General features: G+C 41.4%; 1 protein-coding gene across 3 annotated transcripts in view; it reads left to right on the forward strand.

Moving 5' to 3' along the window:
- The window catches only part of ARHGAP44 (Rho GTPase activating protein 44), a 240,285-nt gene that overhangs the window by 177,701 nt on the left and 36,336 nt on the right, over positions 1 to 26,248 (forward strand). For all 3 annotated transcript variants that reach the window (XM_030208087.1, XM_030208088.1, XM_030208089.1), the window contains exons 12-16: positions 2,933 to 3,014; positions 4,021 to 4,101; positions 9,525 to 9,638; positions 11,668 to 11,759; positions 15,124 to 15,304. In XM_030208087.1, the coding sequence (XP_030063947.1) occupies positions 2,933 to 3,014; positions 4,021 to 4,101; positions 9,525 to 9,638; positions 11,668 to 11,759; positions 15,124 to 15,304 (550 nt within the window). The remainder of the gene's footprint in view (positions 1 to 2,932; positions 3,015 to 4,020; positions 4,102 to 9,524; positions 9,639 to 11,667; positions 11,760 to 15,123; positions 15,305 to 26,248) is intronic.

A 26,248-nucleotide genomic window follows, 5' to 3' on the forward strand; every position in this document is an offset into this window, starting at 1 on the left:
GCTCAGTGTACCTTAATTTTTGCCTGGGATGCAGATGTGGTGACCTCTGTCACTTACTTCTCCTCATGTTTGCCTCCTTTAAGACTCTTGCTTCAAATGCCATACCCTAGGGCTTTGTGTGAATAGAAGAGGGTAGGTAGATTGGGGTCAGGGGATGAAGGACAGTTTGTTAGAAGGAAATCCTTCCATACAAAGCAGACTGTGGAGAATATTTGTAAATTTATACTACTTGGTGCACAGTCTACCAAAGTGAAACCTACATCTGTAACATTACCTGTGAGAGCAGACATGCCTCAATTGCTTGCCAGCATGATACTCATTTTTACTTTCTGTGGCACTGTTAAATTGAACTCTGTTTCATTAAATACCATGCAGTTCTTATCAAATGTTATCATGTTCATTTAATCCAGTCCTCATTTGAGAGCGTTTTTAATACAGCAAATAGCATCTGGAACAGTGGGGCACCAGCGGCTGTTTTGGTAGTCTCAATCACAGTCTCAGCACATCTCAGAAATTTGGATCTCCTTACAATGTTTCAGATGTGCATGGAAAACGTTTATATGCGTACACTTACGTTTTAATGGTGACATGGTCATTATGGAGATATTTTAAATAGCTCCTTCAGTTCTCCTAGATCTTCGACAGTAGCCATGCAAACAACAGGGTTACATCGAAAGTTACTTCCTGCTCCCATGTCTCATCACACACACAGATACACACATTCTGCTTCCTTCTCCTCCCCCTCCTACCTGTAGAACAATTTGACCCCATTCTTTATAAGATCATTTATGACATCTTGCTGAACCTAGCTGTTTCATGCACCTTGTATTCACTACCATGTCACAAATAGCATGTCTCTCTTCACACACACACACAGTCACACACATTCACTCTAGTCTCCTCCCCTTCCCCCTCCCTCCTATAGGCTAATTGTATCCCTTTCTATGTGACATCATTCTGAACATGGCTGTTTTATGCTCTCTGTGTTCACTACCATGTCACAAACAGCATTTGTTTCTTCTCACACACATACATACACACACACACATATATTCCATCTGTCTCCTCCCCCTCCCTCCTGTAGGCTTGTTGCATCCTTTTCTGTATGACATCATTCGTGACACATCATTCTGAACATGGCAGCTCCCAGCAGTTTACAGAGTGGAGCTGCTTCAGATGTTTCAGGACTAATCACACATAAGTCAGTTCTGTAAGGAGTGCCTAAAGTTAGGTGTCAGTTGTGTGCAAAGATTTATAGAATAGTGACACTTTTAATGCACAGAATTGACCAGGAACAGCTCCTGGCCAGTTAACTAGCATTTTAGCACCTAACCACGGATATCAGCAGGAGATAACCAGTTATCTTTGCTGAATATTTGCGGCTATATCGCGTGACATAGCTGGTTAAGCACGGATATTCAGCGCCAAACTGGCGATGTTTAGCAGTTAAAATAGGCCGCATAAGTAGCAGGCCTGTCTTTAACTGCCAAGCACTTAACCAGCTAGTGCTGAATATTGGATACTGGCCAGCATTGACTATCCAGTCTGAACATGGGGATCGGGCAATCGCCGCGCAGCCTGACGCCAGCTGAATATTGGGGGGAATGTAATAACAAACCTTAGCCTCTCATATCTAAAGGATAATAAGAACATCATATAAATAAATAATTAACAAATAAGAATTGAAAATAAATAGCTAACATTATATATATATATATATATATATATATATAAAATGAGAAGCCTCTGTATATGTATTATACTCGTTTTAGAATCTTTTTTCCCAATAGGATTATGTATGTCTGTTGTCTATCCAGTTTATTCAGTATGGTGCTCATTTTCAAAGCAGATGGTCATCTTAAAATGACCAAAAAAAAAGTTCAAATCCTTTTTTTGCAAAGTCAGAATTTGGATGTTTCACATCACAGTTTGTCCAAATAGCAAGGGGGAGATGTGTTGTGGGTGTGTTTTGGGTGGGATTAGAGAGGTTCCAAAAGTAGAACGTCCAACAGGGATTTTTAAATTGGAAGATATGTCCATGTCTAAAAAAGAAAAAGAAGGCCATTTGTTGTTTTTATCAGTCACGTCCAAATTACAAAAAGTTGCTCTAATTAATCAGATTAAGGCGTGACCCCCCTCCTTTACCCCCCAGTGGTTGCTGCCCCCCTCCCTCTCCTCTGAAAGTGACACTGGAAAGGAAAACCAGGCTGTATATCAGCTGCAGGTATTATGGCCACTGTAAATGAAGGAGTTGCCTAGTGGTTAGTGCAGTGGACTGTAAACCAAGGGACCCAGGTTCAAATTCCACTTCAGTTCTTTTTTTTTTCTAATAAGTCTTTGCCTTCCAGAAACAGAAAAATACCTACTGTACCTAATTATATAAGACACCTGCCAGCCTGAAGGTTATTGAAGTGGTTTACATTCAGGTACAGTAGATATTTTTCAGGTGCTGGAGCGAACATATTTACAAAAAAAGAGTTATATAACGTTATTTTAATGCTGGGACCCCTGGCGCGGGCATTTGCTGAAATACGGCCGTGTTGGGTCAACGTTAATAACCCAGAGTGTGATTCCAGTGATGACATTATTCCCCTGACCTTCATCTTTTTGCTGTTTCTGTTTTCTGCAGAATGTTTTTGTTCTCCTGTTTCTTGTCTTAATTTGTATGTCACTTTATATATATATAATAGTAATAAAAGGTAAGTTGTTACTGCTTCTTGTATCCTTCTAAAACGCTTGAGTGAGCAGCTGTGTTTTAAGCTTGACTTCTACATGTGCCAGTGATTAGAGAAGGGAGTGCCTGACTGCACATTTGTAGAACAGGGAAAAAAGCATCTGTGCAAAGGTCATGAAACTCAAATGGGAAAATGGTCTTCTCACAGGTTAATTAGTGTTGTTCTCTACAAAATGTGTGTGTGTGTGTTTTTTTTAGGGGCTTTAAAATCTTATCTTAGAGAACTTCCTGAACCTCTGATGACCTTTGAGCTCTATGAAGAATGGATTCAGGCATCCAAGTGAGTTGTAATTGCAGTTTGTTCGTGTCATGTGATTACCCTGAAAAATGTGTGATATCCTCCCAAGTCACTACACGTTTCTATGAACCTTTGTCCATTTCATAATATTGCCCATTTAGCTCTGTTTTCTGTTTCCTCTCTTTAAACCAGTTACCTCAATTCACAATAGAACATTGCCTGGTATCCCATTTTGTGTTTTGGCTTCAGTGGGGCAACAGGTCAATGTAGTAGGCTGGAAGGGGACAGGAATTAGAGTGGGTAAGAAGAAGACGGGGGGAGGGGGGCACAAGGCCCTTCATCTTGGAGCTTCATGGGTAGGGGAATTCTCTGCTTTGGTGTTGGGGGGGATGGGGGTTCTGCTTTGCATTCAACATAAACTTTAATGACATCAGTTTGTGCTAATTTCACATTAAAGATGTTAGCATGGACTAACACACTGAAGTGTATTGGGGGTGGGGCAATTTTCAAAGTGATTTCCACAGATAAAAAAAAAATATATCCACCGAAACTGGCTGCCTAAAAATTGCTTCCTCCAGCCACCCCCTATACTCACATAATTCCACAAGACATGTATATTTTACCTGCAATGTACTGGAAGCATACACAGGGTGGGGTGCGGGAAATGTATGCAATTTTGGATTTTCAAAACTGTGTGGGTCAACTTGGTCAATAAAGTACCTGCAGAAAAATGAGGTGAAAATCTCTGCAGGTACACTTTCTTCCAGCATTTTTCCAGAGGGAAATTATTCCTGGACTTTGCAACAGTGCAGACAGTAAATTTACCCTTGAAATAATGTTGCATCAACATAATTTTGTAACATAATTTTGCTAACATAATGTTGTTATGTTAGCCCCTAGATCACATTTTTTAAAGCACTTGGAGAGTACCTCACTCTGTTTCCAAATGTATTTCACAGAAGATAAATAGAAAGTAAAACCACTGGATAAAGGTTGGCAGGTAGTACTGGGAATGCCCACTTTTATCACCATCTAACTTCTTCCTTAGCATTCAGGATCAAGACAAGAGGCTTCAGGCTCTGTGGAATGCATGTGAAAAGCTTCCCAAGGTGAATTACAACAACATCAGGTAAGGCAACTTGGCGGTCTCTTTACTGGCCTATAGTACATTCAGTCTGGGAATGTTGGGTGGGGACTGGTACACTGTGTATGGTGACTAAACACATAACTAGAGTTATTTACTTGTGTAGATTGCTATTTAATTATATGCACAATCGCACACGTTTACATCTGCAGATGCACTAGAATGCCCATATTCAAAGAGGGCCCGTCTTGAGCATGGTTTTGGTGAGCCACAGAAATTATACTTGTATTTCCTATTTTGTGATGGGAATAAGTGTTTATTTGGAAAAAATTTTGTATCAGCTTTTGCACCTCTTCTGAGACATGTGGACAGGATGGCCTGCCAGTGATCTAGGAAGTCACTGGTTTTGATGGATTAAGAACCAAATGGATAGTTAGCAACCAAGAGGCAACTGAGTCCAGACATTAATGTAGCTATGACAGATCCATATTGAAGGAATCAACATAGGCAATCAGAAGAATTTAGTAAGCCTAAACAAATGTACTGATACTGAAATCTGGACTTTGATCATAATTGTGTGCATTTTCTGCTGGATTCTATATATCGCGCCTAGAGATCTGCGCCAAAATCCAGGCATATTCTATAATAATGCACGTAACCTAATTGACAAGCCAATCAGTATTGATAACAGCTCAGCAAGCAATAATGAACACTAATTAGCAATAATTAGAATTTATGTGCACAACTCGCTAAGTTTATTCTGTAAAGCAGCGTGCCTAAATTCTAACGCGTGCAGGCAAAAAGGGGTATGGTAATGGGCGGGGAAATGGGCGTTTTGTGGGTGGGTTTTGAAATTTATGCACACTGTTATACAATAAGGCCCTCTGCATCTAAATCTTCATGCCGAGATGTATGCCACGTTTTTGTTGGTGTAAATGGAGGTGCGTAGTTTTAGGCGATAGGAAATCAGCTAAGCCTTTTCTATATACCACACCTAAATCTAGGCACCGCTTATAGAATACACTTAAGTAGAAATGTTTTCCGCGCAGATTTTTTAGGTACCATATATAAAATCTGGCCCTTTGTGTGTACAACTGATTGTAGATTGGATCTTAGCCCATCGACTAAAGTTGAATAGGGAATAAACAAAATTCTTGTGGTTAGGCCTGTTTGATTCACTTAAGCGTCCTCAGCATTTGTGCACTGGAGCAAATATTTTTACTTTGGAATGTTGCTTCATGATCTTGAGGGTGGAAGTGGATAGTCTTTTGACCTTTACTCCCCAAGTCAAGTCTTTAATACAGAAATCATTTCATATGTTGAAAAAAGTGAGGGTATTTCATAATTATTTTGAGCCTGAAAAGTTTAGACTATTGGTTCAGGCATTGGTTCCTTCTAGGCTTGATTACTGTAATGTTATCTATATGAGTTGCTCAAAAGTCTTGATTAAACGTCTACAACTCATTCAGAACACAGCATCTCGGCTGATTTATTCAACAAGTAAGTTTGATTCTGCCACTTTGCTGCTTGGAAGATTACACTGGCTTGCGGTGGATGTTTGAATACAGTTCAAGCTTTGTACTGTCATTTTTAAAGTTCGGTATGGTAGTGCCCCCTTGTATCTGTGTGACTGGGTTCAGCTTCATAAAAATAGTGTGGCCAAACTTCATAATCAATGTTATGTTTTCCTTCAGTAAAATAGGTAATTAAGCGGAAAATGTTTGATTCTTCTCTTCAGTATCAAGTTGCTTTAGTGTGGAACTCTTGTTCACTGACTAATTATTTGATTTTTTCGAAAAGCTCTTTTAAAACCTTTTTGTTTACAAAGTTTGTATAATTGGTATTGTCGGTAATGTGTGGTTGTTAATGTTTTGGTCTGGCTATTGCATCCAGATTTGTTTCTATCTTTAGTGTGATCCGCATTGAACCATTATTGGTGTTTGAAGAATAGAAGACATGTATAACGTAACATAACAATTGTCATATGCATAGAAGATTCCAAGTGGTGCAGTTCTTTTCTGAATGTGTAGGTTGTGATGCTTCTGCTGTACTTGCTGGCGAATACACATGTATTCCTTATATGTAATATATGTTACAAAAGGATCCATGTTCAGCAGAGCTTTTTGTAAAATACTGGAGAAGCTGTGAACTTCCCGACTCGGACATCCCAATTCCCATCTCAACTCCAATGCAAAAGGGGACTTCCAGCCAGTCTGCCCAGTTGAAGTTTTTGCACTTTTGGGAGGTGCACACATGAGTTCCACATAAAATCCAACACCAGTCCTTCTTCCCACATCTTTTACTAGTTCTTGACCCTTTTCTCTACCACTGCATATTCTCCCCAGCACACCCAAAATCTGCTACAGCAACAAATCTCAACCCGGTCTTCAGGGCACATTCTCAATAAATATGCATGAGATAGATTTCTATACAATGGAGGCAGTGCATGCAAATCTATCTCATGCATATTCATTGTGAATGCCATTAAATTCAGACTGACTGGGTGTGTCCCAAGGACTGGGCTGAGGAACCCTGTGTTACAATAACGATTTCCACCACGTGAATGAATGGGCTATTTCAGGTCTTGCCATCTCCAGTAGTTGAAGTACTGTTCTTGTAAGATGCTAACACCCAGGCTTCTTTCCATGTTAAAATCCAGTCACCCTGTGATGCGCCCATGCAAGTTCCTTGGCCTTTTTGTAGGTCTCAAGCAATTATTGTAACCACCGCTCCGGGCAGATTAGCCTAATTTCTTGTAGGCAACACAATGCAGTGTGTTATTTATTTATTTATTTAGATTTTGCTCACACCTTTTTCATTAGTAGCTAGGGTGAGTTACAGTGGGGGAAATAAGTATTTGATCCCTTGCTGATTTTGTAAGTTTGCCCACTGACAAAGACATGAGCAGCCCATAATTGAAGGGTAGGTTATTGGTAACAGTGAGAGATAGCACATCACAAATTAAATCCGGAAAATCACATTGTGGAAAGTATATGAATTTATTTGCATTCTGCAGAGGGAAATAAGTATTTGATCCCCCACCAACCAGTAAGAGATCTGGCCCCTACAGACCAGGTAGATGCTCCAAATCAACTCGTTACCTGCATGACAGACAGCTGTCGGCAATGGTCTCCTGTATGAAAGACACCTGTCCACAGACTCAGTGAATCAGTCAGACTCTAACCTCTACAAAATGGCCAAGAGCAAGGAGCTGTCTAAGGATGTCAGGGACAAGATCATACACCTGCACAAGGCTGGAATGGGCTACAAAACCATCAGTAAGACGCTGGGCGAGAAGGAGACAACTGTTGGTGCCATAGTAAGAAAATGGAAGAAGTACAAAATGACTGTCAATCGACAAAGATCTGGGGCTCCACGCAAAATCTCACCTCGTGGGGTATCCTTGATCATGAGGAAGGTTAGAAATCAGCCTACAACTACAAGGGGGGAACTTGTCAATGATCTCAAGGCAGCTGGGACCACTGTCACCACGAAAACCATTGGTAACACATTACGACATAACGGATTGCAATCCTGCAGTGCCCGCAAGGTCCCCCTGCTCCGGAAGGCACATGTGACGGCCCGTCTGAAGTTTGCCAGTGAACACCTGGATGATGCCGAGAGTGATTGGGAGAAGGTGCTGTGGTCAGATGAGACAAAAATTGAGCTCTTTGGCATGAACTCAACTCGCCGTGTTTGGAGGAAGAGAAATGCTGCCTATGACCCAAAGAACACCGTCCCCACTGTCAAGCATGGAGGTGGAAATGTTATGTTTTGGGGGTGTTTCTCTGCTAAGGGCACAGGACTACTTCACCGCATCAATGGGAGAATGGATGGGGCCATGTACCGTACAATTCTGAGTGACAACCTCCTTCCCTCCGCCAGGGCCTTAAAAATGGGTCGTGGCTGGGTCTTCCAGCACGACAATGACCCAAAACATACAGCCAAGGCAACAAAGGAGTGGCTCAGGAAGAAGCACATTAGGGTCATGGAGTGGCCTAGCCAGTCACCAGACCTTAATCCCATTGAAAACTTATGGAGGGAGCTGAAGCTGCGAGTTGCCAAGCGACAGCCCAGAACTCTTAATGATTTAGAGATGATCTGCAAAGAGGAGTGGACCAAAATTCCTCCTGACATGTGTGCAAACCTCATCATCAACTACAGAAGACGTCTGACCGCTGTGCTTGCCAACAAGGGTTTTGCCACCAAGTATTAGGTCTTGTTTGCCAGAGGGATTAAATACTTATTTCCCTCTGCAGAATGCAAATAAATTCATATACTTTCCACAATGTGATTTTCCGGATTTAATTTGTGATGTGCTATCTCTCACTGTTACCAATAACCTACCCTTCAATTATGTCTTTGTCAGTGGGCAAACTTACAAAATCAGCAAGGGATCAAATACTTATTTCCCCCACTGTACATTCAGGTACTCTGGATATTTCTCTGTCCCAGGAGGGCTCACAATCTAAGTTTGTACCTGAGGCAATGGAGGGTTAAGTGACTTGCCCAAGATCACAAGGAGAAGCAGCTTTAACCATTGCTCCATACAAGTTACTCAGTGCTTTTGATGTGGAGGAGTGGTCTAGTGGTTAGGGTGGTGGACCCTGGTCCTAGGGAACTGAGGAACTCAGTTCAATTCCCACTTCAGGCACAGCTTCATGTGACTGTGGGCAAGTCACTTAACCCTCCATTGCCCCAGGTACAAATAAGTACCTGTATATGTAAGCTGCATTGAGCCTGCCATGAGTGGGAAAGTGCAGAGTACAAATGTAACTAAAATAAAAAAAAAAAAATGATCATGTAGTTTATAAGATCCTTTTTTTTTGTGGCAATACTGAAAAATGTAATGGGGCATTCTCAACTGTTCTGCAGTGAGTGCAGTGTCCATATGAAATGAGCCCTGTTGTTAACGTATGATGAAACAACTGACATGTGTTACTTGTAACAGTGTTCCCAAATTAGTCCTAGAAGTGCATCTAATCAGGTTGATTTTCTAAATAGCCACAATAAATATGCATAAGAGAGGTTTGCATACACTGAATCTCAAATGCATTTCATATGTATTCTTTGTGGCTAACTTGAAATCCAGCTTGACTAGGTGTGTCTTCATGACAGACAAAATAAGCACTGATTTCAAACACTGTATACAAAGCAAAGTGTCTCCTCTAATACAAGGCTTAAGATTGAATCAGCATATGTGTTCTGAGGTTTACAAGGTGTTCTAATATATACCCCATTGCTGGAGAGTCTCTGGGTGTTGGTGGTATTTCCATACACTAGAACATCTGAAGTAATTTGGCCTACCAAGTTGTCTTTTCCAATACCAGGTTTGTAAGTTCAAAACCAAGTTTCTGAAACTGCTACTGGAGTTCCCTCCTTTCCTCTCATGGTTTCTAAACAGGTATCTACCATTTCTTTCCCCCCACCTTTAATAGTCACCAGGCTTCACACTTCATCTCTTCCAGATACTTAATCAAATTTCTCGCCAAGCTGACAGAGTACCAAGATGCCAACAAAATGACACCTGGTAACATAGCAATCGTGTTGGGCCCCAACCTACTTTGGCCTCAGGCTGAAGGGTGAGTATGAGAAGGGAAAAGGGAGTAGGGAGGATATGGGATGTAGGCGAAATTTTTGCTTCAGAGCTCTAGTGGCCTCCTACACAGCTTCAACGTGCTTCTCTTAAAACTTGCCCACAGATTCACCTAGCAATAGAATATAAAACAGAGCAAGCGACATCCACACTGGTGTTTTTCATTGCTTGGGTAATTACTATAGAACCAGCATTAATCTTGATGAACTGCCTTTGCATGAATGCTAATGTGCTCCACTTTTTGTAATTTCATTTCAGTTTTGCATTAATTACTGTCCCTATCTATAAACTGTCGGTATCTACAGAACCTTTTAATTGCAGTACCAGGAGATCAGTAACTTGGTCGTCATAATTGGATTGACTGTGAATCACATTGTATTCCATGATATTCACCTTGCATGAGACAAAAGACAAATTGAAATCTGAGCCATTTCTGCATCACCATTATTATTTCAAAGGTCTTCAACCTGCAGTGCAGTTGGCACTTCTGCTCTCTGCAATGCAAGTTCTCCACTGCAGAAAGACGGTTTACGCTGTGGTAGAGCAGTAGTTAACCAGTAGGAAGAAATTACCAATGTCACAGTTACCTATGGTGGTGGAAGAAGTTGTATTATTGGGATATTGTAGGGCAGGATTTTCCAAACATGTCCTGGGGCAACCACAGCCAGGTGGGTTTTCAGAATATCCAAAGTTAATATGCATGACATCAGTTTACATATACTGAGCCTCTTGCATGCAGATTGATCTCCTGTGTATTCATTGTGGTGTCTCCAGCTCCATAGGTAACTGTAAGGCACCTACTTTTCTTTCTAGAATAGACACCATGATCATCACCCTATTATGAGCACCCCATTATAGAAGTAGGAAATGAGGGAAATTAATGGGCAGCTATTTTAACTGCCCTTTCACAACTGGGCCAGTAAGATTTCTCTTACAAATCCCACTACAGTTTTACCAAGGTTGTTTCTGGACCCTTGAGTGTTCCCTGTGCAGTTGCTCTAGATACACAGATAACTCTGGTTTTCAGCATCCCAGTGGTGTCGCTTGTAGGATGAGCTGTCTGTTTTAATAAGTGGAAACTGCTCGTAAAGATTAGGTGGGTCAGCAGAAAAGGGATCCACGGGTTTGCTTTAGTGTGTTTCAGGAAACTAGTTGGAGCATAACTTATGAAATTTACTCTGTTGCTGTCCAGAGGCCCCATGTTTTCCCATATCTAGATGTATTTCTTTTAAAAAGCACTCCTACTCATCTGCACAGCACTCAACAGTTCAAGTCCACATTCTGGGAGTATATTGAGTGTACACATTCCAACAGAGTCAGGCTCCAGCTTAGATGGAACCAGTGCTGGTATTCTGGTGTCATGAGCTTTCGTTCTTCCTGGCCGTTCTTAATCTGGTCATTACACTAAGGATACCAATGCTGAGATCTGTGTGTTGGGTCTCCTTCTAGAGCCCTGTACTCTAAACCCAGCCATCATGCTGAGGATCGAACCAGGGACATTATGCATGGAAGGGCACCAGCCTTTAAAATCCATTTTTAAACTGTAAAAAGCTAGCTAGAGTGAATGGAGATGTGCTGTCCAAGTACTACAACTACTAATCATTTCTATACAGCTACTAGACTTACGCAATGCTGTACATATTATATGCAGGTATTTTCTCTGTACCTAGAGGGCTCACAATCTAAGTTGTTTTTTTTTAACCTGGGGCAATGGATTGTTAAGTGACTTGCCCAAGGTCACAAGGAGCTGTAGTGGGAATCAAACCCAGGTTGCCAGGCTCAAAGTCCGCTGTACTAACCATTAGACTACTCCTCCACAGATTTACCATTGAGAATTTCCATATGGAAATCCACAGATGGATTGAAACAGAACTACAAGAGTGCGGAATTGCAGGGTATACCATAGTTGTTTCTCTCTGCTTTACCCTAGATTCTGCAAGGCTAGGTAGCTGGAAGGAGATGGCGTGATGGTGTGCTTTGCCTAATACCTTCTCTTTCATACTGTCTGTTCCCAGGAATATCACCGAGTTGATGACCACTGTCTCTCTTCAGATTGTAGGAATCATTGAGCCTATAATCCAGCATGCTGATTGGTTCTTCCCTGGAGGTATTTACTATCCCTTCTAAGCCTTTTGGTCCCTGTGGTCATGAGTTAGCACAACTGATTTCCAAAAAGGGTCATGTTTAGGATTACCATATTTTGTCCCCCAAAAAGGAGGACACATGCCCCGCCCCTGTCACACTCTCGCTCCACCCCCTGTCACATTTTCCCCTCCCCCCTGTCACTAGCTGAATTAAGCTCAGATATTCAATATTGTCCATGTCTGGGCACCGGCATTAAATAATATCTGGGTCAGTGCAGTCACCAGAAAGCTGACCGGGCACGGGCCAATATTCAGACCGGTGCCCAGTTAACTCAGGGGCTCTTTTACAAAGGCACGGTAGGATCTATGTGCATGCAGTGCCTGCCAAAATGAGATTACTGCCAGGCTAGATCCCTTCCCTTGCAATAATTTCGGTTTTTGACACGCACCCATACCACCGGGACAGATTATTTTTTTTATTTCCTTCCGCGCATGGTGTTTCCGATGTTAATCGGCAGTTGGCGTGCTCCGACCGGTCACCACGCATGTAACGCGTGAGCCCTTAACACTAGATCAATGGGTGGCATTAAGGGCTCAGGCTGTAAATAGGCGCACACTGGTTTCAATTTTACTACAGGCCCTTTTCCCAGCTCATTGAAAAAAAGCCCCTTTTCCCAAATTTCGGTAAAAAATGGCCCAGCGTGCCAAAAACACCGTCCCACACTACTGTGGGCCACTTTTTGCCGCGGCTTAGTAAAAGGACCCCTCCGTTGCTTAACTTTATGTGTTTATTTAACTGATTGGTGAACTGAATATCACTGCTAACAGGTTAATTACTGGCTCCGCCCAGACTCAGCTTCCCGAGTGCCCTGGCACTAACCTGGCAGTGCTGCTGTGGTCAAAACCAATATTCAGTGGCACTTTCTAATTAATGCAAGATTTCAGTGAATGACCCACTTGGCTTGGTTTAAGTGGGCATGGGCCTCGCCTGCCCATTTAAACCATGCCCATGCCCACTTAAACCATGCTGAATATCGACCGCTGTGTTTATTTTGTCAAAGAATGTCCATGGTCCAGAAAAATATTTCTCTTTATATTTCAATATCTTTTTAGCTCTATTGATTTGAATTAGAGCTGCATTTATGAGGTAGGCTGTGAAAACTGTAAAGCCATTTATAGCTATTTATTTATTGGAATTTATTAACCGCCTTTATGAAGAGATTCACCCAAGGCGGTGTACAGCAGGAGTAGTGTAACATAAAACTTACAATTTTGTTAACAGCATAACAATAGTAAAATAACCAAGAATAAACATAAATATAATAAATGAGGTAAACTTGAAAACAGTAAATTGAAACCTAATAATAGAAGTACCGTGAAACAGTATCAAAAATATACACATTTAACAGTACTGGAATTCAAATAACAGAGATATCATACAATGTTGGCATAATACTAATGATACACCTAATAAGCATGCAATTAGGAACTAAAGATATAATGCTAAAGATTTTCTACAATACGGCTTACTATATAGCTGAGGGACCAAGAGCAGATATATAATGGAAACAAGATGCGTGGTACAGAGTCAGTTGAGATAATTTGATGGTTAGCTAAACTCAAGGCAAGTTCTTTGTATAGTTAAGCAAGAGATAAAGAACTGATCTAAGTTACAGTGTGTTTAGCAAGCTAGTCCAGGTGCAGAGTGGTGTATAGTTAATCACCCTATGTATTAAAGGTTTGGGAGAAGAACCAGGCTTTCACCTGCTTCCTGAAGTAGAGGTAGTCTCGAATTACACATAGCCCCTCTGGGAGTAAATCCCAGAGTGTGGGGGCTAGTCCTGAGAAGGCTCGCTGGCTATCACATCATACAATTTCCTTTGACGAGGGTACAGATAGTGATAATCCTTGAGAGGACCTTGAAGGTCTCACAGGTGTGTAAAGGGCTAATTTATTCTTTTATTTATTTATTTATTAGGATTTATTTACCGCCTTTTTGAAGGAATTCACTCAAGGCGGTGTTCAGTAAGAATAGATCAAACATGAGCAATAGGCAATTACAGCAGTAAACATTTTCAAGTAACAGTACAAAATATGGCAAGGTGTACTACTTGCAATGACAACACAATATGTAATAGAACATTATAATTGGTAGTGAAGGGTAAGGCAAAGTTGTAACATATAGATGGGTAAGAAAGTAGGAAGAATTAGAAAGTAAGGTGATTGATTTGAAGAAAGTTGCACGTGAGGTCAGAGAGATGGTTAAATATTATCTCAGTTAGGCTAAGAGTAGATAAACATGTCCTGCTGCAGTATGTGCAGCCTGAGTCAATCCTTGTGTGTGTGAGTGAGACTAACAAGTTAGTTACTTCTTCCATTAAAGGCTTGGTTGAAGAGCCAAGCTTTCACCTGCTTCCTGAAGTAGAGGTAGTCTTGTGTTAAGCGGAGTCTTTCAGGCAATGCATTCCAGAGTGTGTGGGCTACTCCGGAGAAGGCTCACTTGTGGGTATCACATCGTGTAATGTCTTTTGGAGAGGGTGTAGTTAGTGAAAGTCCTTTGGAGGACCTCAGTGTCCTTGGCAGCGTGTGGAGGATCATCCTATTCTTCAGATACTCGTGGCCATTTCCTTTCAGGGCCTTGAAGATCAGACATAGAGTTTTAAATTTAGCCCTGTATTGTACTGGTAGCCAATGAAGTTTTTGCAAAAATGGTGTGATGTGATCACGTCACTTGCAACCTTCTATGAGTCTTGCTGCTGCATTCTGAATCAACTGGAGCTGGTGCAGGCCCTTTGTAGTCAGACCATTGTATAGTGCATTGCAGTAATCCAATCTTGATGTTACCATGGCATTCACAACTGGGATAAGATTTACCTTCTCGATGTAAGGAGAGAGGCAGCGTAGCTGTCGCAAATAGTAGAAGCAGCTCTTGAAGGTTGCTTGGATTTGGGGAATCAGAGTAAGTGTTGAATCTAACTGTACTCTGGCCCATTTTGTCTGAGGACCTTGAAAATCAAACATGCATTCTGTTTTAGATTCTTTAATATGTAATTTGTCAATTTATATTTTGTATGTCTTATCTTTGAATGGGCTGTGTCGGCATTGTTGTGCAACTTAGTAAATAGGGAGGTAAGTAACTTGCCCAGAGTTACAAGGCACTGCAGTGGGGGGAAAAAATAATAATAATAAATAACATACCTTTAATCGGGATGAAAATTTTAATCGAAATGCAGCCCTAATTTGATTCTTTCTAGAGAAAAAGTTTTTTTCCTGCATCCTATGTGCCAGTGAATAAAACCCAACATGCTATGTGTCACTTTTCTACCACAAAATGATACCAAATTTTTAGTAACAGAATGAGCAGATATCTCCACTTTTCTACCACAGACATAGAATTTAATTTAACTGGGAACTATGGAAGTCCGGTTCATATTAACCACAATGCTAACTACAGCTCCATGCCTTCTCCTGACATGGATCACTCCGAACGGAAGCTGCATGACCAGGCCCGCCGACCCCTCAGTGTGGCTACAGACAACATGATGCTGGAATTCTACAAGAAGGATGGGTATGCTCTTATTTCAACTCTGTACCAATTGAAATAGATTGTTGGAAGCCTTCTAGCTTGGTGTGGTCAGTGGGCTAGAAAGGGGCTTTGAGACATTGTCCTTAATGTGCTTGGCTCTTGTAGCTTGCCTTTTCTTAATAGGGAAATAAAATTATTTGGGGTTATGAACTGTGTGAACTTGGAAATGCTGCTTGGTCTGTTGCTATCCATATAGGACTTGATTCTATATATCACGGCTAAAAATTTGGCGCCAAAATGAAATTTGCCCAAGTGCATTCCATAAAGTACGCCTTAATGTAGGCATACTTTATAGAATAAGCCAAAATTTTCATGCAGTTTATAGAATACACCGAGCGCCAAGTAAAACCTGGTGGAAATGCTGATTCCTAAATTAGGCACAGACCAGGTGTATTCTATAACAACACGCATAGAAACGCCCAAGACCCGCCCATTCCACACCCCCTTTTCAACTATGTGACTTAGAATTTGCGTGCAGCACATTATAGAGTACACTTAGACAGTTCTGCCTATAAATTCTATTTAATTCCAATTAGTATCACAATTGCTTGTTAATTGGCAATTGCTGATTGGCTTGTTAACCAATCAGGTTATGTGCATGGAATACGTTTCGATTTCCACCCAGAAATCTCAGTTTGATATATAGAATCCGGGGGATAATGGTTTTTTGGAGTCTAGTTCAGCATCAGATGTGCCTGTGCGTGTAGTTTAGTGGATTGCAGTGAGAGCATTAAGTAGCACACTTACTGCGTGTTCGGAGGAGGAGAGGAGAAGGTTATGAGGAGAGGAACGTATCCATTTGTCCGTGTAGAGGTAAGTTGAGCTTCAGACTGCTGCATTTAATTTAAAGGAAATCTAAAAGATGCCAAATTTCAAGAATTTGAAGGTGGGGATCAAGAATCCTAAACTTGGCATAACCGTAGGATTACTAAATAGTTTCATATCAGACACAGGCTGGTCCAGTCCCTCGTTATATTTATGACCTTGTTATTCTAGTCTGTCTAAGAAAAGCAGGTCTATAAACTCAGCTTTCCCACGGAAAAGTCTTGTTTGCTGTTCATGGTGGGAAATGCTGTAGCCAGCCACCCTTCACACCAAATCCAGACTTGTTTGGGTTCATCCAACATGCGTAAGATTTATAGCAAGGTAGAGGGGACAGAACATAGTGTACAGGTGACAGACCTCCATAGAAGTATGTTCCTCAGTCAAATTTGGAATATCTTTGCACTAATGTGTGAGGAAAAGTAGGAGATTTATTTATTTGTATGGTTTTAGCTCACATTGTTTTCGGTAGTACTAGCCGTTGAGCCCGTAAAAACGGGCTAGTAAAGGAAGGGGGGGTTGAAAGCCCCCCCCCCCTCCCGGTAGGTCATGGCCCCCCCCCCCCCCCCCCGGAGTTGCCGCCGCCGCCCCCCCCCCCACCCGGAGTCCCCTCCGCCACCCCTCCACCCGGGCCGGGTACCTGGCTTCACTATTCAAACCGCCGGAACGCAGCACACAGCTCATCTGAGCTGCCTGCCGTCGGCCTTCCTTCTTCTCTGCGTATGTTCCGCCCTCGTGTGACGTAACGTCGGCGAGGGCGGGACACAGGCAGGTAAGGAAGGCCAATGGCAGCTCAGATGAGCTGTGTGCTGCGTTTCGGCGGTTTGAATAGTTAAGCCAGGTACCCGGGCCGGGTGGAGGGTGGGGGAGCGGTGGCGACAGCGGTTCCCTCACTCGCAGGTGCGCAGGTTCCCTCTCTGTCATGCCCCCGTCATCACGTATTGACGCGGGGGCGAGACAGAGAGGGTCTCTACTGCGCATTTGGGAGTGAGTGGGCGCTTGCCATTTATATGTTTGATAATTCTAACTGTACACATTAAGGCTTTTAACTGACTGCATTCAGCCCTAGGCTCATTTCATCCCCTCTAGTAAAGCAGGATTTACTGCCATATCATAAAATATCCAGTCACCTTTCAGAACCCAAATACGTACTGTTTGTGAGACCAACATGTCCTCCTGCCGCCTATAATGATAAAGCTGTAGAAACTGTCTCCGAATCCCAGGAATATACACTGTTAAGCCATTTTATTTTTACCAACAGTGTAAGGGTGGACCTTGCAGCCCAGTGATCCTATTCAGAGAGTTGGTCTTATTTATAACCTCCTGCCTTCCCTTGAAAGTGTAGCAGCTTTCTAGCAGGGCATCTTGCCCCTCTCTTCCCCCCCTTAACCCCCCTTTTACACTAATGTTTGCTGTGTTTCTGTCCATGCAGCCTTAGGAAAATACAAAGGTATGGTATTTTATTTGATAGGTGGTACTGTACCCCTGGCAGCATGTGAAACACTGTTTAAAAAATATATACGTATGTATTTTTGTTTTCTAATGTATTATGACCATAGGGGCTATGTACTTGGGAAGTTTTGCAAAGAGCAAGCGAAGGGAAGTTTTGACCATCCTTGCTTCCTTAATGTGTACTTTTTACGGGTTTCATGGGTCTGTAGTTGTGATTTCTCTGTCTGCAAAAAAGTCCAGAACTGGTTTTGGATAGGGGGTAATCTGTGGCATGGAATGTTCCAGCTGATCACCCATATTTTGACTTATTTAGACTGTTCGGTGCCATGGTGCAATATAAAATCTGAGCACAGAGTAGCCTCTCATTGATGCCCCAACCCTATTAACAGATGGCATCCCCCTCTTCACCTCAGCAGTATAGCCAGAAAGCATGCCAGAACAGGAGTGCCCTCAATGCATTCTAAGTCCAGCAGGAGTAGTATTGGGGTAGTCAATCAGTTATCGCATCATGCATGCCACAATGGTTGTGCACTGAGGAGTGATGCAACCAGAAGAGCTGGGATAGCAAATAATTCTTTATTGGAAGAGCTGACTCCTGCTGTGTTTCGCATAAATGTCTGCATCAGAGGTCTGATGGGAATGACTGGAGCTTAATCAACGCCATACAAAGAAGCACCAAAATTCTTATCAGACCCCTGATGCTGGCATTTAAGCCAAAACCTGCTTGTGTTGGGTCTTCCAATAAAGAATTATTTGCTACCCCTGCTCCGGAGGCCCTTGGTGCTTTTTATTCTCCTGGTTGATATTTAAATGCAACATGTAGATAGCTGTCTGGGGATTTTCAGCAGCACTGTCTGGACACTGCTGTTGAATATTCTGGCAGACCACCTTGGCACTATTGTGATAGTGCTAATGTGATCTGGGGGCAGAGCTTGGGTGGAGATAGGAGTTATCCAGTTAGTGGCAATATTCATTCTGCTAAACAGGTAACTCTGCGGATTAAGTTAGGACAGCAAAGAGGCTGTTTTAACATTGTCCGCTTAGTTATCCAGATTGCGGACTGATTGTGGCCATTATCCCCTTGACTATTAGTTGTGTGCACAACTTTGAACTATTCCCCAGATTCAGTAAAGGTCACCCACATTGGGTAGTTGATCACGCAAACTAATTAGTTAACAAGCTGTTAATCAATTATTGATTTTTAATTTGCACTAACCCCCTAATTCTATAAAAGTCAACAAAAATTGTGCGTGCAAGTTTGGATGTGTGCCCAATTTGTACGTGCAATTCAATTGAATAACGAGCCGATTAGTGCCAGTATTTGGTTTTTTAACAAGCAATTATTGGCGCTAATTGAAATCAATTATTACGTAAGTGTGTACATTTAGGCGTGTGATCCCTGGAAAAGGGGACGTGGAAATGGGAGGATAATGGGTGTTTCAGAGTGGCCGTGGATTCAAGTTACACGCAGAATTATAGAATAAGGGGGTTCTGCACGTAAATTTAGGTGGGTTATTTGCACCACGATTCTGTTGGCCCAAATGGATGCTCCTAAATTTACGCATGACCCCCTGGGCTTAAGCGCTATTCTATAAACCACATCTAACTTTAGGCGCGGCTTATAGAATAGTGCTTAAGCAGGATTTTTTTCAGCGCCGATGTTTTAGGCATGATTTGTAGAATTCACCCCTAAATGTGGAAATTTGACTATGTGCTCTTCTACAAAATTGCATGCCAAAAGTGTCTTGTATGCAACCCAAAAGGGTGCATGGCCATGGGAGGGGCATTGGAAGGTCTGAGATATTCCAAAAAGTTTGTTGCTATGTTATAGAATATCAGGGTTACATGGCCAGCTTGCATCCCAGGATTTACATCAAGCGTAAGTTGTGCCTGGGAATCCACTCTAAACACTGCTCTGTTAAGGGCTTTTAGCCTAGAGTGTCAACACTTATCGCGGATTTTTCTGGCGCCTAATTTTGAGTGCCATGTATTGAATCTGGCCCTAAGTATGAAACTTGATGCTTAGAGCTGTTAATTGTTGCTACTGAGCAATAATTGAAATACGTTCTGTACACCACTGTTATGTTCACTGACATTGGATTTTGTTCTAGAAGACTGTTTTATTGGTTTCATATTTGGATAATAAATTGAACCTATTTTTTTTTTACATCATCCTGACTTGTGGGCTTGGCTCCTTCTGTCCCTTTTTTCTTTTTTTTGGGAATATAAAGGGCAAAGCATAGAAATATTCAAGCACATTGGGGGTAGTTCTATAGCAGTGGGCCTGTATATAGGTGCCCAGAGAGTGCCTGATTGGTGCATATTCTGTAAAGGAATATTGGCACCCTAGAGCTGATGTAAATACTCACGCCTAAGTTCCGGTGATACACATATAACTTTATTTATTTATTTATTTATTGCATTTGTATCCCACATTTTCCCACCTATTTGCAGGCTCAATGTGGCTTACATTATGCTATAATGGCAATCACCATTTCCGGAACTGAGAAATGCAAAGTGGTATTGCAGTAAAATTCATGAATGATAGAGTAGATTACAAAGTGGTATTGCATTAAAGTTCATAGAAGGTAGAGTAAAGTATAAAGTGAGTTAGACAGTCAAATATAGAAGGTTCATTTCCGGCATGAGAAATGGAGTGGTAGTGCATAATGCGTAGCGTGTGTTCGAGTAAATGAGGCAGTCAGGTGTAGGGAGTTCGGCTTTGTTTAGTTTTATTAGAGTTTCGTTGTTTAGTATTTAGGATGGATCATTGTGGTTTGCCTTTTCTAACAAGTTGGTTTTCAGTAATTTTCGGAAGGTTGTTCGGTCTTGTGTTGTTTTTATGACCCTTGGTAGTGCGTTCCATAGTTGCGTGCTTATGTAGGAGAAGCTTGATGCATAAGTTGATTTATATTTGAGTCCTTTGCAACTGGGGTAATGGAGATTCAAGAATGTGCGTGCTGACCTTTTTGTGTTCCTGGTTGGTAGATCTAGGAGGTCTAACATGTAGATTGGGGCTTCACCGTGAACGATTTTGTGGACCAGGGTGCAGACTTTGAACGCAATATGTTCTTTTAGTGCAAGCCAGTGAAGTTTTTCTCTTAGGGGTTTGGTGCTTTCGTATTTCGTATTTCCAAATATGAGTCTCGCTGCTGTGTTTTGGGCAGTTTGGAGTTTCTTAATGATTTGTTCTTTGCATCCGGCGAAGATGGCATTGCAATAGTCTAGGTGGCTTAGCACCATTGATTGTACTAGGCTGCGGAATAATAATAATACAGTGTTCTGTAAGTTAGGCACATAGTTGTTGCTCTGCCCCAGTTCTGCCCATGCATACACCCATCTGCAAACTATGCGCTATCACAGATAAGTGTATTGGCATATATTCTATTACTAGCATTTAAATGTTAGCACCTTCTGATTGAGCATCCGGGGCCCTCTTTCCTCTTAAACCCCCCCCCCCCCCCCCCCCCCCCCCCCCCCCCCCCCCCAAAAAAAAAAAAGAACTGGTTACCCACTTGGAGGTATTTTGGTACAGCAGAAATTGTGTTGTATTAATACCAGACCAAACTCTTATTGGTATTGTCTAGTTATTTTGGAGACATAGAGATGTAAGGATGCAATAAAGCTTCGATGAATTCTTGCATGCATTCATAAATGCCAGAATTCACCGGTGTATTATGCTAATGGAATTGGACCACTGTAGGATTTCATTCTATTTAGGCCTGTTTTTAAAATAAAGGCAGGTAGCCAAGAGGCTGCATGGCCCATAGCGCTGTAATTTTTAAATATTGTCATTGCATAATGGTAATACATATGGGCATTATGTGATCTCACTTATAAAGAGGGTGGATGAGCTCATCAACACTGACAGTTCTAAAATTTAGAACTGCCCCTTGCCAGTGCAAACGAGCCCAAACATGAAAAGGATTATTTTTGCGTACAACAGTAATTTATGGCAGAAAGGGCCACTTCAGGACATCTCTCTGGAGGACACATTTCCTAGTTCTTGGAACTGCTGTGGCAAGTAGCCAGGCTTAGTTAGGAATGATTGCAGCGAGTACATTTCCAGACAAATTTCTGTGTCATTCCTTGAGAAGCAGGTTAACTAAACATCAAAATACAGTGCTGAGACCTGCTACTGGAAATTACTTTTGCCCTTATACCCCACCAGAAACCTTGGGTGCTGCCTATGGAGAACCTTTGCATGTTTCCTACGTATTATGCGTGTGTTTGCTTGACTTTCCAAAGAGGACAAATTGTAGTGAAACTAAGGCAGGGGGTTGTCAGTTCTATTCTGTCTTGTTGCTTAAATTAGTGTTCCCATTGCTGTAGAGGTCAACAGCTGTTTCACAATATGGAATATTCAAGAGTGCTTGGGGCTGAGCTCCATTTAACTATGGAAAAAGAAAAGAAAATCTTTCTTATAGGACCAGGCACATACATCATGAGATGGCTGGCATATAATTTTAACAGCAGTAACATGACTTTTGCAAGGTTGATTTGTTGGTACGGTACCGAGTTTTCTTCAGCGACCAAGTCACTTAGGGCCCTCAACATAATTAACAGAAATGAAAATGTGCACTTATGCTGCAGGACAAAATTTCCGTAGGTTTCATGGGGATTTATTTTTGAAAATAGGTGTGTCTCCAGGAGACAGAGAGCTGGGAACCACAGACTTAGGGGGTAGTTATTAATGTGCGTTATGGCTATAATGGACTAGATTCTTTAAATGCTAAACTTAAGGCATGACTTATAGGCAATGATGTTTCGGATATCAAAGCTCTTTTTCATCTGGTTACAACTTTGACCGATACATCTCAGTTTCCTTGCCCTACTATGAATAATATTCCTACCATCTCTCAATTAGCGAATTATTTTCAGTTTAAGATAAGCAATGCTAAAGCAATGTTTTCTACTGACGGAATTCCAATGGTATTTCAAATTCAGAGAAGCAGATGGAAATTCCAATGGATTGATTATGGTCTGTTTTCTCTTTAGATTGGCCCAAGTTTTATTCATTGTATTTAAAATATTCAAAAGCCTTTTATATTTTGGATTTGTGTCCACCTTACTTGATTACTTCCCCTCTATTAGATTTTTTAGTTATGTTGTTTAACTGGTTGCAATATAAACTTTCAATGGGGCTTTTTCCAGGTGGTCTGGGAGAGATCATCATTACTCCAGTTATAAAAGATCAAAAAGAATCATGTGAGCTATGCTCAAACTATAGACCAGTGGCATTCATTGGCTTCCTGTGGAGGCCAAGATTCTGTTTACATTTTCTTGTATGTTATTTCATATTCTTCAGAGTGATTGTCCTGAATATTTGTTGTTCCATTTCGACTTTTCAAGGTCTCTTAGAAGTAGAAGAATTTTAAACAGTTCTCCTTTTGCATTTCCTTCGGTTAGAGGGGTTAAGAGGTCTAGGAGTTGTGATATGCTTTTTGCCTGTTCAAGAACCTAAAATATGGCGGTCTTACTCAGTTTGGTTTTCAGACAACTTAGTTTATGTACATTTTAGAAAGATGCTCAAAACTGTTCTTTTTCAGGAATTTCGTACTTCTAACTACTTTATCAGAACTGTTGTTCTAATCTTGTTGTGAACCACTTCGAACTGATAAGATATTAGCAGTATTAAAAAATTGTAACTTATAGCCTAAAAAAAACGGCACTTTAAAAAGAATACACCTAGGCTTATTCTATAAAGTACACCTAAATTTAGGCGTACTTTATAGAATATGCCTAAATTTCCGCTTGGTTTATAGAATACGCTGAGAGCCCATCTGTGTGACTAAGTTTAGTCATGGTCATTTAAGTCAAGTAAAACTTGGTGCAAATGCTGATACCTAAATTAGGCATGAACTGGGTGTATTCTATAACAACGTGCATAGATTTTAGAAATGCTCATTACCCGCCCATAGCCACGCCCCCTTCTCAACTATGCAACTTAGAATTTACACGCATCAAGTTACAGATTACACTTAGTTGTGCACGTAAATTCTAATTAATGCTAATTTGTCAGTATTTGCATGTTAATTGGCAGTTATCTGCGATGATTGGCTTGTGAACTAATTAAGTTGCACACACAAATCCAGAATATGACCGGATTTGCGCGCACAACTTAAGTTGTGCTGTATAGAATACAGGGAATATACGTTATTTGCCCCTTAATACTTGTTAAATGGCAGTAACATTTTTATATTACTGTAACACGCATTAATATTAGTTACTCTGGGATGCATATTAAAGAGATGCAAAAAGTTGGCGTTATTTTTCCTTTTCAGGAGTATCAGGTCACAAAGCCATGGGCCTGTGCTCCCAGAACACATGTTAAAGGGGCCAGGCAATCTAAGGTAAATGACGCCCTTCTCCCAATGCTTCCTCCCTCATTATCATTACTACCCCCCCCCCTTTCCAAAGAAGATCCCCATCCTCTGATTGCCACACACACACACACCCCACCCCCATGCTTACTTTGGAAATCCCTGGGGCCTAGGGAGTATGGGGTGGGAACGACTCCCAGTAGCTCCTGCCTCTGCAGGCCTTGGGTTCACAATGGCACCAGTGACCCCTAATGATAATACCATGAGACTGCTGCTAGGGGGGGGGGGGGGGTCGCAGCACCATTTTGAACCCAATAGGAGAAAGAGGCTACAGAAAGATGGGGGTCTTTGGAAAGGGGGAACATCTGGAAGAGGGTGATGATGGGGGAGGCCTTTGGGTGGGGGGAGATTTAGCATAGATTGTCTGGTTCCTTTAAGATGCATATGGTAAAGTAAGGTGTAGTGAAAACCCAATTTTTACCACACCTTAAGAACTAACCCCCTTAGTTTCTTTTTTTTTTTAATCTTTCTTCTTTTATTCATTTCTTTAAAATATGATACAAGAGAAAAGGCAGCCTACCATCATCTGTTATGTCCGCCAGGAAGTTTTCAACTGAATCCTAGAGACTCTTACTTGGGTTTCCTGGGACACTACAATGAATACACACGAGGAGGAACTTGCAGGTGGCATATAAGAAATTAAAATAAATTAACTTTCATGTGCTAGAGGCCAGATTCAGTAAATGGCACGCAAAGTTAGGTCCAGAAAAAATCCACATGGGTGGAGAACTCTAAAATCCCATAAAGTGTAGTGAAAGCAGAAAAGTAGTGAGAAATGGACCACGGACTCCAGAAACTAGAGAAACAAAGCTCAAAGTTAGGTGCCATTTTTGATCTGTGCTAAGATAGTATTCTGTAAAGATTGATCTGCACAGAGGGCCCTTTCCAGAATACTAACTTGGAACGCTTCTCGCGTCTAACTGTGGGCGTGAGCAGTTACGTCTGGAAAAAGCTGGTGTAAAATGCTCATGCCCAACTGATGGCAGTTAGGAGCACAAATGCAGGCATTCTGTAATATCGTGCCTAATTTCTGGGAACGCCCCTGACCCACGCATGCCTCTCCCATGGCCATACCCCTTTTGAAGTTGTGTGCTGTGAAATTTAGGCTTTCATGTTATAGAATAGGGCGTAGGACGGATCCGCGCATAGCTCCTAATTACTGCCATTAAGTGCATGTTAACTGCTGTAATTGATTGTTAGCGCCTAATTGAGTAATTAGTTTACGCACAGATCTGGGATCTGTGCTCAAATTTGAGTGACCTATACAGAATCTGGGGCGTGGGCTGGGGTAGATCTGTAATGTATGCCAATCTCTCTCTCGTTCATATTCATTGCTGATGGCCAAAAATCAGCCTGGTTAGCTGTTCCTCCATGACAGAGTTGGGAAGCATCAATTTATACAACCAAATCCAATTTAATTCCAGTTTTAATGAAAATTAAAGACAGGTGCAGATAGTTGTGTATGTGATTAACAAGCAGTTTGAATTAGCTTTCTGGTGTGCCTGAAATTTTAAAGCATCATCTTTGCTAAGGACAATCCCTTTTTCTTTCCTCCAAAGATATTTGGTTTTCATATTTAAAGTCAGTTTTAATGATGTCTGTGAAATCATCTTTGTTTCTAGTGCTTAAAATTAGGGGGGGGGGGGGGAGGTTCAGTTTAATTTGTTTTAAATTCACAACAAACATATGACAAACTTACATTACACCTCAGATTCTATATAGCCCAAATTTAATTACTTAACAAGGCAATCAGCACCGATAATTAGCACTTAAACAATTATTGGCATTAATTAGAATTTATACGCACAACTTGCTAGGCGTATTCTGTGAAGAGGTACATGTAATTTCTAAAGCCTGCTGCCAAAAAGGAGGCATGGCCATGGATGTGGAATAGGTAGACCATGAGCATTCTGAAAATCTGCACATACGGTTGTAGAATACACCTGTTCCACACCTAATTTAGGCGCCAATATTTGCACCAAGTTTTACTTGGCGTAAATGAACGCGTCGATTCTAGAGTTAAGCGCAGGCATGACCTCTAGGCGTATTGTATAAAGTGTGAAAATGATGCACGACCATCAAAACTTCAATCGAACTTTAAAGTCCTATCTGTTTTGCAAGGCCTACCCTATTGATTCTACTTAAATGCCTCAACTCTACAATGCATCTATAAATACATTGCAATGGACATTTTATTTCTTATTTCCTTGTCCCTTATTGTACCCATTTACCCCTACTTTACCTGACCCTTTTTCTAATTGTATTTAAT

This window comes from Microcaecilia unicolor, chromosome 6 (genome assembly GCF_901765095.1).
Source record: "Microcaecilia unicolor chromosome 6, aMicUni1.1, whole genome shotgun sequence".
NCBI classification, from domain to species: Eukaryota; Metazoa; Chordata; class Amphibia; order Gymnophiona; family Siphonopidae; genus Microcaecilia; species Microcaecilia unicolor.